This window comes from Falco cherrug, chromosome 3, assembly GCF_023634085.1.
Source record: "Falco cherrug isolate bFalChe1 chromosome 3, bFalChe1.pri, whole genome shotgun sequence".
NCBI lineage: Eukaryota > Metazoa > Chordata > Aves > Falconiformes > Falconidae > Falco > Falco cherrug.
Genome location: NC_073699.1, coordinates 14,138,183 through 14,152,650, shown reverse-complemented (window position 1 = coordinate 14,152,650; position 14,468 = coordinate 14,138,183). Strand labels below are relative to the sequence as shown.

General features: G+C 48.5%; 1 protein-coding gene across 4 annotated transcripts in view; it reads right to left on the bottom strand.

Moving 5' to 3' along the window:
• ARHGAP39 (Rho GTPase activating protein 39) overlaps positions 1–14,468 on the bottom strand; it is a 148,170-nt gene that overhangs the window by 62,442 nt on the left and 71,260 nt on the right. For all 4 annotated transcript variants that reach the window (XM_055704560.1, XM_055704559.1, XM_055704562.1 and 1 more), the window contains exon 2: positions 1,088–1,519. In XM_055704560.1, the coding sequence (XP_055560535.1) occupies positions 1,088–1,519 (432 nt within the window). The remainder of the gene's footprint in view (positions 1–1,087; positions 1,520–14,468) is intronic.

Genomic DNA, 14,468 nt, shown 5'->3' with positions numbered 1-14,468 from the left:
ACCATGGGCAGCCGTGTTTCCTGCAGTGAATGCCAGTCAGCTCACCCAGCACCCCTGTGACTGAACACCGAAACTATCTCCCTCTCCAAACACCACCTGCCTTGCAAGGGAAGATGCCATCCCCACACTCAGCATTTTTATCAGGGAATCTTCCAAGAGCTCGGGGAGATCAAGCCTACCCTCACAGGCTAGACGCACGGAGGCAAGGCTGCGTCTGAGGTCCCACATGAAAGCACTTGCTGAGCTGGGAGTTCCTGTTCCCATCCTGCACGGCCATGAGATCACCCAGCCACAGTTTCTGTGTGCCAGCTGTAAGGAAGCAGAACTAGTTGCGAGCAGAAATCACGCTGCTGATTGCTCGCCAGTGACACTGTTGGGCTATTAACATTGTAAGAGTCATTGTTTAATAGAATACAAATATATTAAGTAATGAACTGCCTGATCTGAAGCTTGCAAGCCATAAAAGCATGAAATAAAGCACATGGAGCAGCAATGCAGATGCTTCAGTATGTTGTCCGTATGCAGCTGGAACTTAGAAACTGGACAATAACTTACTGTACAGTTTGAAGCGTCTCCTTTACAAAAGAAGTCATCTCTGCTAGGAGCTCCATAGACCAGTGGGACAACCCATGGCTGCAGCATGAATCATGCTGCTTTGTTAGGAAGATCTTATCCAGGGAAATGATTTAAAACCACACCACTCTATAAAACCATGTAATTCAGAGGAAAAGAAATTATTTCTCTAATGTACCTTTCTGGAGGAAACACCTAAGTTGCCCCTAAGAAGGAGAAACACCTTTCACAGATGCTTTTACCTCTTCCTCCTGTAAGTGATTATTTTATGGAGGAGCAAACCCACTCTCCAAGACTTGGTGCAGTGACCCATGAGCAATCTAGCTAGAGAAGCCATCCACAAACTACATCTGCGCAAGAGAGAGAAAGAGCTGCAGGACCAGGACTCCGCTCTTCCACAGCACTGGGAGGCTACCAGGGTATCTGAACTCACAATTTAATTGCACCAACCCATCACCGAGCTCAGTCACACGCGCCTGTGATGTGACAGCAGAGACAGCCTTGTTTTTTTTACCTTTCCGTTTCTTCTTTCACTACGGCATACTGGGTTGACTGACGGCTTGATCTCTGCTCCTGCACCTTCTCGCTGCCCTCCAGTTCCTGCTCCAGGGAGGAGCTGGTGCTGCCCTCCCTGCTGACATTGCTGCTCCTTCCGGGGCTGTTCTCTGTGGAAGCCCTTGGTGACTCCGTGTTCTGCTTCAGGGTCTGCAGCTTGGCCAGAGGGATGATATCGCAGTTCTGTGGCCGGTGCCACACTGTCCTCTGTGTGGTGGCATTGTAGTAGTAGAAACGGGAGGTGTTGGGGTCAAAGAGCTCCCACCACTGGTTTTCATTTGTGCGTTTGATCCGCACCCCAGCAGGGGGGTCCCATACACACTCCCCCGTGATGAGGTTGGCGTACATGCGCTCCCGAGTTCGAGGCTCGATGATTTCCACCCATTCCAGCCTGAAGGAGAACAAACAGAGACAGAGAGATATTTCAACTAGATGACCTTTGAAGGTCCCTCCCAACCCAAACCATTCTCTGATTCTATGAGCCAATGCTTGCAGCGAGTGCTCAGCAGCATTTCAGGAGGCAAGATGGAGAAGAAGAGCAGCTTGGGTGAGGACAGCAACTCTTTCCTCCGGCCTCATTGATGCCGAGTCCTGCAGCATTATTTACACTAAAGAGAGTATTTGCAAAGGGCTGCAAACCAATTCCTAGTTTTCAGCTCCTGAGGGAATTCAGCAAGTCTGTAAGCCAGCTAAAACACATGCCCAGGTTACAGCACCCCAGCACTCGCTCCGGCTCGCAGCTTCCACCCCGAACCCTCTGTGTTTTACAGTTGGAACTCTTTGGGACACAGACCCGGTGGCCGCAGCATATTCAGCACGACGTCGGCAGTACAGGGCAGGGGGAAGATGAGAGACTGGATGGACCGAGCCCAGCCAGAGGCACCAACCTGGTGATGAACTTACTTTTTCTGCAAGACCACCCCGCAGCTCTGTGCTGCCACCCAGACAACCAAGCCTGGCAGCATATGCCCATGCAAGACTTGAAGACGATGGCTTTGACCCCCTTCAGCCCAGCTGGAGTAGCGCTGCTCCCCGGCACGAAGCCCGGTGTGCCGGCACTGGGCTCCCACGCGGCTCTGCCAACACCCCTTTCCTCTGTCTTGATTTCAACACCTGGCAAAGGCGCCAGCTCTCCAGCGTGTGCGTCCCACCCCCAGCACATTCCCTAAACCACCCACCCCGACACACCTCGAGTCAGTGATAACCACAGGCTGCATCAACACCGAAACCCAGTGGTGGGAGGGATGAAGCCAGCGAGGACCGAAAGACCTGACCATGACCTTGGCTCCGTGTGGAGGAGTAGAACAGAATAGAATAGAGTGGAATGGAATGGAATGGGAGAGAAGAGATGAGAAGAGAAGAGAAGAGAAGAGAAGAGAAGAGAAGAGAAGAGGAAGAGAAGAGGAAGAGAAGAGGAAGAGAAGAGGAAGAGAAGAGGAAGAGAAGAGGAAGAGAAGAGGAAGAGAAGAGACGAGACTATTTTCAGTGGGAAGGGACCTACAACAATCACCTAGTCCAACTGCCTGACCAATTTAGTGCTGACCAAAACCTAAAGCACGTTATTAAGGGCATTGTCCAAATATCTCTTGAACACTGACAGGATTGGAGCATTGACCACCTCTCTAGAAAGCCTGTTCCAGGGTTTGACCACCCTCTCGCTAAAGAAATGCTTCCTAATGTCCAGCCTAAACTACCCCTGGTGCAGCTTTGAGCCATTCCCACACATCCTATCACTGGATACCAGGGCAAAGAGATCAGCCACATACTGCTTGGTGCCCTCTGTGCACCCTTATTAAATTAGGATTTGGTCTCACGTTGGCCTCTGCAAAGAATATGGAGCTCATCACTAAAATATGGAGCAGAAAATGGTTGATCTTTCTTCCCATCACCCCATCCCCTGCTGAGCTAAGGGCCAGGCACCATCAGCCCAACGTGGTGACCCAGCTGACTCAGAAACACAGCGAAGGGGGTTACTGAAATCATAAAGCAGTAAACGAAGCTTAGAAATGCAAAAGAGGATTAAAAGAAGTTGTAATCCCAAAGAACAGACAATTTAACCCATTTTTCAGATTACCCCAAACACTGCAGATGTCACCTTTTGCTAATTCAGGGAATACCAGAGGCTTTTGGGCAGCCACATCTTATTCAAATTATTCATTTTTTGTGTGGGTTTATGTAAAAAGAGACAAGGGATGTTTGTATTAACTAAAATTTCTTACTTGGAATTTGTCCTCATCTGCATTTGCAAGTCTGTTAAGAAAGGTATAGAAATAGATAAGGAAAAACAAAAGGAGTAGTGCTAAGTGAAGCTTATCAAACTAGGTGGCATTTAAAACTGACACATTTAGTGAGTCAGACAAGTGACTGATCAAATCTCGCAGCCTTTTACTGGGAGCCGGTCCCCTGCGGGGTTTTCAGAAATGCTCAATTTGCTCAAGCACTTGCAAGAAGGAAAGTCCTCGTGGGGGCACTTACCTGTCCCCCGGCAGCCGGAGGCACTGGCAGCCTGGCCCCAAGCCCCCTGGCTGGTCCAGCTCATCTTCCAATGCGATTTAAACCGCAGGATTGAAAAAAAGGAGCGGGCTTTTCAGGTGCCAGAAGTTCCCAGCTTTGAACAAACATATCTAAATGATGAAAACGTCTCCACCTCTTCTTGGCAGAGAGAGAAAAAGGTGCAGTTAAGCCTTTCCTTGCAGAACAGAGACTAAAAGCACTCGGAGATGTGTAAATCCTATACCAGGCCTCGTCTCATTCTGCAAAACTCAGACCTAAAGAGCAGCCTTAATGCAGCATGACAGTACAGCTGGAGGCCAACTCAAGCTTTGCAGAGTTAATTATTTTCTCCAGGTTTCCACTGAAGGCTTTAATTTGGCTCTGAGCATGATGCACCGACCCAGCATTTTCCACTGAAATGATTCTGGCCCTAGACCGATGTCAGCACTCAGCTCCCAGTTCTAATTCTTCTCTTTAAAATCCCCTCCACAGGGTTAAGAGCAGCTGCTCCAGCAGGGTTTTGGATCTTCCTACCAAGAATATATTAAGCTATCTGATCAGGGAGGAATAAAAAGTCCTTCATCCAGGGCTCTTCTAGGGTGAAATGATAGCTCAAGAGCTCCACAGTTATCACAGGGAAGTAAAAATAGACTGGACTGGACTGGGCTAGGACAGGGTAGGGTAGGACAGGATGGGATAGAATAAAAACAGCCCCATTGAGCCTGAAGAAGATGAAGGTCTATTTGGACCCAACAGAAGCGGATCATCATGGGCTGTAAACCAGCCAAGGCCTGCAGCACCTCAAAAGAAAAAGTTAGTATGTTAAGAAAACATAGGACCTTTTGTCCTAGAGCCCTTAATTTCCTCTTGGTTTTCAGTGTGAATTATCAGCTTAATAACGTTGGGCAGTGTCTGGGCTACAGGTTCTCTCTCTCTGCATCATTATTTTCCCTGTTGTTGGAGAAGAAGGAATTTAGTGTTCACATTTCTCCTCCCTCCCCAGTCTTTTAATTTACTGGGGTAATTCATCAACTCAAGCAGCTCAATACGCCACACCTTTGCAAAGCAGAGGATCAATAGCCAAGGGCCAACCTCTGCAGCCCTGCACTAGAAGCAGAAAGGGAGAACAAAAATCTTCGATCAGATAAACAAATCCAAGATTCTTCTGCCTGAAAGTCAAACAAAATCCACGTGTCTGGAGCAGCTGGACCTGTGGCACAGGCAGGGAAGCTGATGTACTCATGATAGCAAATCTGGAAACAAAACCTCATGGGACTAGGAGACAGGGCTCTAACAAAGGCATGTCTTATTCCAGACCCTGTCTTAAATTTTGCAAAAAACTCCCATGTTGCATTTCGCCCCTCAGAAATGCAAACTCCAGGGCTAAAATTCCTGAGAATTTGCCCAAAGTAAGAGTCCACACACCATACTTCTCAGGTATGACACAACAGGACAGCAGTGGGGATTACAGGGAGATGGGCAATGTGCATAGCTATGGCACAGCTAATCTGGGTACCACATGCAGTCTTGACCCAGAATTACCATCGTTATTTACTGCACCAGCCAAAAAACCTCCTTGAGGAATAGCAGAGGAGTCTGCGCAAGCTCTGGTAGCCAAACAGCCTCAGACCTATCTCACTGTAGCACTGTGCAGTGCAGTAATCTGAATTTAAAGAGCCCGTTGAGTATGGTCCATGACAGTGCAGACCTTATTGCCGTGGGGTTAAAGGGATTTATAACTGATGCAGAAGAGTGGAAGGTGCTCAGGGAGCCCCAGACTCACAGTGCTGCCTAGAAAACCTCTGCCTCATTGTAAAGGAAACACTCCAAAAAAGTCCAGAGACTCACCAAAACTCCATTTTCCCCCTGCACTGTCCCAAAAAAGAGCCCACTTGAGGCTTGGATTAGATTTCTGAAAATGCAAAGCCAGTTGAAATGAACCCTAGGCTTAGTTTAACTTTGTAACTTTATTCAAAAGGCCATAAGAATCAACTGAACTGCAAGTTTATTTTGCTATTTAAGAAGAGGATTGTCATCCTGTGCTTCCCTGGGAAGGAGACTCGGTCCTACAGCAATGATGCTATGTTTTCCTTCCTCCACCCCAGAGCAGTACAGGATTGGAGACGTGGTGACAAATCCCAAAGAGAACAAATACCTGCCTCACCTCACTGCTGTAGAAACCAGGCAAGGACATCCCACTGTTTGGGTCCTCTGACTCATCTTTGTCAGGTGTTTCCACTACGTGCCCCATCAGTTTAATGGTTGTGACACTAGTTGCTGCGTATTTAATGCCCGGCAATGCTGCCTCCTTCAAAACTTTTTTTTTTTTTTGTGTGTGTGTGTGTGTGCTGTATGTTGAGAATGTCGAAGGGTTGCTTGAGGGATGCTGTTGGTCACCCCTCCATGCAATAAGCGCAAGAGACCCTCCAGATGGGCTGCGGGCACGGGCGGTGTGATGAACCTCCCACCCCTGCGAGGTTCAGGCTGTGATGCAGAACAATGGTTCATAACAACAACCCCAAGGCGTGGGGGCCATCAAAGGGCTTACAGCACTCGTGTTGTGATTTGGGTTTTAACAAGCCAGAATTTGTGTCATTAAGTTTAATGTTAATAACGGATGCTCTAGAGCAACTTGGGTGACCCTCATCCAGACATCTCTCCAGAAAGCCTCCTCCGTATCCCTCCAGACACCGCAGAAATTAATGCCACCGGCCAATCCGATTAGGAAAAGCTTAAATTACAAAGTAATTTACACTTTAAACGACTTGGAATTTATTGATAACTGCAGTTACAAGGGGAAAAATAGCTGAGAAAGCATCTTTCTGTATCAGGGTGTAATGGGGTCCGAAACCCCCTCCGATTCAGGGGGCATCTCGGTCAGAAAGAACAGGCTCAGAGCAAGGACCTCCTGTGTAACTGGAGGGGGAAGAAGCTGGATTGTTTGGGTTTTGTTTTTGTTTGTTTGTTTTTTTTAACTCTTGAACCTTCCAAGAAGGAGTAAACTATGCCCAGGAGGATCAAGCAGAATCAGCTTTACCCAGAACTGAGGCTTCAAGTTAACAAAGCAATAGCAGTTCAAATTGCCACTCCTCAGTGAGGTTTTGGAGACCTGGTCCAAGCCTACCCTAGAAGAATGAGAGCAAGACACTTGGAGCTACAGCCTCTGAGGTGCTCTGCTCGCCCAGATCAACCCTGGGTGATGGCTTCAGCATGCTGGCATTCCAGATCCAAACATGTCCAAGAACAAAAATCCCCTGTTAGTTCATGATCCCACAAGGACGAAGACTCCCATCTCATTCTCACCTTTAGAATTAAAAACTAAACTAAAATAAATTAATCATAGATTCATCAAATGGTTTGCATTGGAAGAGACACTTAAAAGTCTTCTAGTCCAACCCTGCTGCCATGAGCAGGGACATCAACTAGATCAGGTTGCTCAGAGCCCTGTCCAACCTGACCTTGAATGTTTCCAGGGATGATCTATAATCTATAACGAATCTACACTATGTTGTTTTGATTCTTAAACACCCGGACTCTGAGCAGAACAATTTTGTTATTATGCACGTTGTTTTATTTGTTATGCATGTTATCTTGCAGGAATATTTTACTTAAAGCAATTATTTTAACCACCAGAAAAACATAGTTCCTTGGTGCCAAGATTTAGAAAGCCCAGGCTGATGAACACAGACAGGCACAGTGCAGATACAGAACTGCTGAGCACCAGCAATAAAACAGTATTATCAGTAGGTAGGTAATAGCAGAATATCAAAGTGTTTAGGAGCTGGGGATTTTTTCTGTACTAGTAATTTCAGTGCCAATGAACATTTTTACGAAAATACATCATTAAGCTGAAAGGTATAATACTTTTTCACTAACTGGCCTGACAGATGCAGGAAGCTTGAAAAAATCAGGACAGGCTATCAAAGGAGCACAGCTTCTTCTATAGCAGCTGGAGCTGGTAGAAAAGCTTCAAGTGGGATGGAGTCACCCCCCAAAAAATCCTGCCTTTCCCACTGAGCAGGAGTTACCTGCTTAGGGTACAGGTGCCAAGCTGGGGAATTCTTAAATGGAGAAGCAACATGCCACAAGGGCTGGCTGACATGGGATCCTCAGCCAGCCCACAGAGACCAGGCAAACAGCTTCTGCTTCTCCACTGTTTGCTCCCTTGGAAAGCCAAACCATGAAATTGCTGTGCTGCCCGTGCACACTGGTCCTCACCCTCCTCATCCTGCCTAGGGAGTCATGCTGATAGATGACCCCCAAAATTGGGCATGCTCCCACCAAAATCCCAAGACAATTATGTGGTTGTTTGACTCCAGCTGTCCTGCATCCACCATACCACAGTAATGGTCCTCAGGCAAATCTCTTTCTGATGGTCACAAAATAATTTCGGTTCCCCTCCCTTGCAGTGAACTAGGCTGAACCACATCACCAAATCTTCTACATGAGGGTAGAAGAGCAGTTGCTACAGCTCAATGGGCAAAGAATAAGTGAAACGTGGTTTGGGTTGGAAGGGACATTTGAAGGTCATCTAGTCCAACTCTCTGCCATGGGCAGGGACATCTCCCACTAGACCAGGTTGCTCAGAGCCTTGTCCAACCTGACCTTGAATGTTTCCAGGGATGGGGCATTGATCCCCTCTCCAGGCAGCCTGTGTCAGTGCTTCACTGTGCTCACAGCAAAGAATTTCTTCCTTGTGTCCACCCTTGTAGAGGGATGAAGCTGGGTTAATTAACATTGATAATATACAGCTGTGGGGTGGCTTGGGGGGAAGGGGTGTGTTGGCTGATGTAGATAAAGTGCAGGTGTGGCTGGTTCTGTTAGGAGGTTGGGCAGCCAATGAAGAGGGAGCAGCTGAGGAAGAGAGGAGGAAGAAGCAGAGAGAAGAAAGAGAGAACATGTGCCCTGGATGAGGTGAGACTAGGAGAAGGCAGCAGAAGGACTGGCATGAAGAGTATGTTGGTATGAGATGGTAAAAGACCTTGTTGCAGCTGGCTAGTTTGGAGAGCGCTACAACACACCGTACATCTCCCCCTTTCAGTTCAAAGCCACCTCCCGGTCCTGTTGCCCCAGGCCCTGCTAAAAAGCCCATCCCCACCTTCCTACAGCCCCTGTAGGCACTGAGTGACCGCAGCCAGGTCTCCCCGCAGCCTCCTCTGCTCCAGGCTGAGCCCCCCCAGCTCTCCCATCCTTTCTCCGCAGCAGAGGGCTTCCAGCCCTCGGACCAGCTCCGTGTCCCTCCCCCGGCCCTGCTCCAGCAGGTCCCTGCCTGGCTTGTGCTGGGGACCCCCGAGCTGGGTGCAGTGCTGCAGGGGGTCTCCCCAGAGCAGAGGGGCAGAATCCCCTCCCTCGCCCTGCCGGCCACGCTGCTCGGGGTGCAGCCCAGGAGCCGGCTGGGTTTCTGGGCTGCCAGCACACTTTGCCGGTTTGTGTCCCATTTTTCATACATCCATGTGGGGAGACGGGTGAATGTCAGACCAAATCGGAGCTCGGGATCCAGCCTGATACTTCAGTAGCTCCTGGCCTTGTTCTGTGACTGCATAAATGCCCCAAACCTTGCAGCTTTTAAGGATCTGAAAAGAGATTCAGCATGTGACTGCCAGCAGCACTGCATCCCCTGCTAGGCAATAGCTATTTCAGGACAGTGGGAGCAAACAAAGACCTCTGCTCTGTCCTGACATGTATCTGCAGTAATTTCAGTGTAAGTGAAAGTGCTGACGAGGCAGAAACTGAACTCTAAAGCCACCTTAGGAAATAATAAACTTCTCTATCAAAGTGAATCAGTTGTATACTGGCCTCAACCCTTTGCTCATCCCTTTCAAACAAAATAAAAAAAAGGAAACTCCTGCTCTGGCAGGCAAGAGCCGTTGGCTGTGCGTATTAACGCTGTGCGCTGCTTTGATGAGGACGGGATCTGACTTCCTTTGCAATGTCAGGGGAAGGTTAGCAGGCTGATGCGGTGAAGATGAGATGTGATGTAATGTAACTATCGCAGCGCCAGTCGACGGTAGGAACATTACGGCACGGGGCACATGATGAGGCTGTCAGGAAAAGTTAATCAGCATTGGTTTTGTGGGTAGCAGGGGGTCCGTTCCCATGGCAGGAGAGTGGGATCTCGAACCTTATGGCTTGGAAAGAGAAACAAAACTTCCATTTGATAGGGACTGGCAGGGAAACAAAGTGGAGATGCTGGCTGTGAGGCTCTCCTGCTAGCTGATGTGCTCGTGATTTCCAAGAGTGCTAAGAAATAAGACATTTGTTATGCTGAGGGCTGTGAGGCACTGGCACCAGTTGCCCAGGGAGGTGGTTGATGCCCCATCCCTGGAAACATTCAAGGCCAGGCTGGATGGGGCTCTGAGCAACCTGGTCTAGTTGAAGATGTCCCTACCCATGGCAGGGGGGTTGGACTAGATGACCTTCAAAGGTCCCCTCCAACCCAAACCATTCGATGGTTCTATGATTCTATAAGATTTCAGTGAACTTTTTAACATAAAAAAGCAGAATAACCCCTGTTGTCGCACAGGACGTGGCGGGTTGGTGTTGTTCCTCCAAAAGCATCATTCACAATTCTTTGTCAGGAGAAGAAGCTCCAAATGCTGACCAAACAGAAAAGCCCCTCTCCGGATGCTGTTTGTGATGAAGAGCTTTCTCCCCATCTTGCTCAGCAGTTTACAGGCTGGTGACCCAGGGATCACATGACTCATCGATCAGTGGGTGCATGAGGAGCCTGTGCATCTGAGCTACAAAAAAAATGCATCGTGCCCCAATACAGGACTGTGCAGACAGCTGAGCGTGAGCCGATCCAGCTGCACAGCCCTAGGAAAACTTGTGCAGAGGGATGGAGCCAGCAGGAACATTAGGTGATGGTTTTGTGCTCTCCTTAAACAGCTGGAAGTCTTGTGGTGGTTGCTGGATGATGCCTGGGCATGGAGACCTGCAGAGCATGGATCCACCTGGACCATGCTGGTGGGCCAGCTGCTCCAGGGATGGGCAAAGATCAGGGGCTGTGCTGGGGAGTGCAGAAACTGGAGAAGCTCTATGGATGGAGATGTTAATAAACCTTAAAAAGGTTAAAAAGGGAGGAAGGATTGTTAATGAAGTTCAAAGGTCCTAAATGAGAGCTGCATTTTCCTCCTGGTACAGAACTGCATTGTTGCAATAGTTTCTTGTGCCATTAATGCCTCATTTCATAGCACCAAAACAGTAGCAGCTACCCAGAAGTGGTGGATTCTGGGTTTTGACACACACAAACTACTTCACGCACCTGGTTTAGGGCAGTCCCCACTTCCAGCACAGATTGGGTGATGAGTGGATGGAGAGCAGCCCTGTGGAGAAGAAATCGGGGGGACTGGTGGATGAAGAACTGGACATGAACAAGCAATGTGCGCTCACAGCCCAGAAACGCAACCAGCTCCTGGCTGCACCCCGAGCGGCGTGGCCGGCAGGGCGAGGGAGGGGATTCTGCCCCTCTGCTCCGCTCTGGGGAGACCCCCCGCAGCACTGCGCCCAGCTCGGGGGTCCCCAGCACAAGCCAGGCAGGGACCTGCTGGAGCGGGGCCAGGGGAGGGACACGGAGCTGGTCTGAGGGCTGGAAGCCCTCTGCTGCGGAGAAAGGCTGGGAGAGCTGGGGGGGCTCAGCCCGGAGCAGAGGAGGCTGCGGGGAGACCTGGCTGCAGCCACTCAGTGCCTACAGGGGCTGTAGGAAGGTGGGGACGGGCTTTTTAGCAGGGCCTGGGGTGACAGGACTGGGGGGAGGCTTTGAACTGAAAGGGGGAGATGTAGGGTGGACACAAGGAAGAAATTTGTTACGCTGAGGGTGGTGAGGCACTGGCACAGGCTGTCTGGAGAGGAGATTGATGCCCCATCCCTGGGATCTCAAGGCCAGGCTGGGCAACCCGATCTAGTTGAAGATGTCTCTGCCCATAGCAGGGGTTTGCACTAGATGACCTTCACAGGTCCTTCCAACCCAAAGCCTTCGATGATTCTGTGATTCTATGGATCGACTCAAAACATACCCGCTGTATCCAGAAATCTCCACCAGTTCAAAGGTAGCAGTGCAATCTACACGTTGAAGTCTGAAGTGATGCAGCACAGGTGGGTAAGTACAGCTAGAGATAACTGTTCTCACCTGACCTGCTTTACGAATCAAACAAGACCAAAAGCTGTGTGCTTTCAAATTCATGGAATCAAACCACTGCTTTCAGAGGATTGATTTTTGTTTTAAAAACATCAATTATATTGAAACTGTTTCCTAAACTTAACAGCTTTGTCACCTCAGATAGCTCTCAAAAAACCAAAGCGACTTTTCCTGATCAGTTCTCTGAATATAGTAAATCTCAACATTTCAAACTTCTTGCATGCAACCACTTCCTCAAGTGCTTACAGACTGCTCCCAGCATCTCCAGATTCAAACCATATTCTTTTCTATGAAAAACCATTTCTAATTTACCTGAGTAGGTAGGATGGAAAGGAACCATCTGGAAAAAAATGTAATAAAGCAAGGTGCCAGAAATTTCAAGCTAATTTAAGAAACCATGAAAAGCAGAGAACCAAGACCACAGGGATGTGATGGGGACGCAGAGCTCACTCCAGACCAATGGTTGACTGTTGAAGGCCACCACAAGGATGCTCAGGAGCAACTTAGGGGGGAGTGGGTGTTGAGATGTAGTTGCAGACTACCTGTATAATCCATAATCATGGTCCAACATGGTCCCAACCATACTGTCACTGCTCTACCTCCAGCGGTACCTCTTTTGTAGGATAAAGACTAGAACAAACTACACTTTCCCATGGGGAGTCCCTCCTACTCTCCCAGCAGACCACTGCAAGCAGGAGGTTGATCACTCTCCTCCCTACCGCTTACCTCCCTACCACCTCCTTCTAAACCAGATAATGAGCTTCAGGGCAAAGCACTAACGAAGACCTTCCATGCGTGTCAGAGCCTATTCCACTCAACGCGACCCTCAGACATTTTGTATTTATTAGACTGGAAGTCAGATTAGTTTTAAGCTTTTTTGGAGTTATATATGAGCTACACTGGGCACACAGACATGCCCCCAGGTATTTCATTACTGTTTTCTCCAACAAGTTTGGGCTCTGCAGGACGTTGTGTCCTTCTGCTGGAGTTGTCATCTTCAGTCTCCCAGACACCATGACCAAATGACCCCAAATTACTTCTTGCCTTCGGGAGAGCACCAGGATTTACACCAGGAAGTGCTGACCCTCACTGAGAAGCAACCCCCTCCACATGCACACATCCTTCATCTTCACAGGAAGCTTCAAGCAATTAGTGCCACGACAGAGCCTCGTTAATGAGCATGACACAGAGAGCTCTGATCCTGCCTACAGGATTTTTGGGACTGTTTGTATGAAAGAGAGGCATTCCTTGAGCAGTGGGATGCCACCGATAACACAGCTTAGTGTGCCAGTCTCCACAAACCCCAGGTCTCCTACATCTCCGGCAGTCTGCACACTGCTGCTGAAAAAATTACTGCCCTAGACGATATTTTTGGGTCCAAAGCCAGAGTGATCAATGTCTCAGAAAGACATGAAAGAGAAGATGAAACTCTTGCCCCCAGGCTTTTAAGTTTAACTTGGTACCTCCAGCTTTTGTTTCTGGTAATCAAGGGAACAGAAAAGACGTTCCAGGAAGAAATGGAGCTGCAGTTCTCCACCCACGGCTGCACTGGAGGAGGAAAGCACACCGCAAGATAAGGACAGAGTACAGAAATGTATAAATAACTTCTCTGAGTTGCACAACAACCACCTACTCTGTTAAGAAATTAAAAAAAAATAATTAAAAAATCTCATATTCCCTCTCTGGCAGCACAGTTTAATTTGCGTCAGAAAAAGGACTGGGAAAATGAGTGTAAATAAGTGATCCCCAGCAGGCCTGGACTTTTTCTCCTTCATGCCCTCCAGTGTACACAGGCAGCTCCAGGGTCTGGAAGAAGCGACGCTGAGCCAGGGAGCCCAAGCGACTCACTTGGGAGAAGACAAGATGCCACCTAGCAAGCAAGCCTGGGAAAAATGATTTTCAGTTTAATGGCAACAAATTGCTATATTTCATAGAATCATCAAATGGTTTGGGTTGGGAGGGACCTCTGAAGGTCATCTAGTTCAACCTCCTGCCATGGGCAGGGACATCTCCCACTACAGCAGGTTGCTCAGAGCCTTGTCCAACCTGACCTTGAATGTTTCTAGGGATGGAGCATTGACCACCTCTCTGAGCAACCTGTGCCAGTGCCTCACCACCCTCAGTGTAACAATTTTCTTCCTTATATCTAGTCTAAATCTCCCCTCTTTTAGTTTAAAAGTCTAAACCTTAAACAAGCAGGATCTTTTTCTTTCCAACACCAGCCTGCTACACCACATGTTAAAAAGAGCTTTGTGGGTCCTTTTTCTTGCTGCGTGGGGGGTGCTTAAAGGCATCTCAAACACCTTTTGCTCAGTGCTGCATCATCCCAGCCATCCCCTTTGCTGTTTAAAGCCTGATGACAGCGCTGCATGGAAAACCGTGGGGTACTGTAGTTGTCTAGAGGGAATTTGACAGCTGAAAAATGAGTGGCAGGATGCTGCAGATCACTCGATCTTTTGCAGACTGCCAGCAAGCCAGGTTTCAGAGATGCTGTTTTGGACACCCCTGCTCACACAGCTACTCTGGAAGAGGTAAGGACACACATAGGGGCAACATGGCATGACAGAACCAACAGTGTCTGTGCTAAACTTCTCCTAAGTCATCTGGTGCCTTTTATTTGCTGGAGATATGAACATGAGATTTGCAACTCAAGAGTAATTTGCAATCTAAATTATACACCCTAAGTAATTCCTGGCCCTGGTTAAACTGG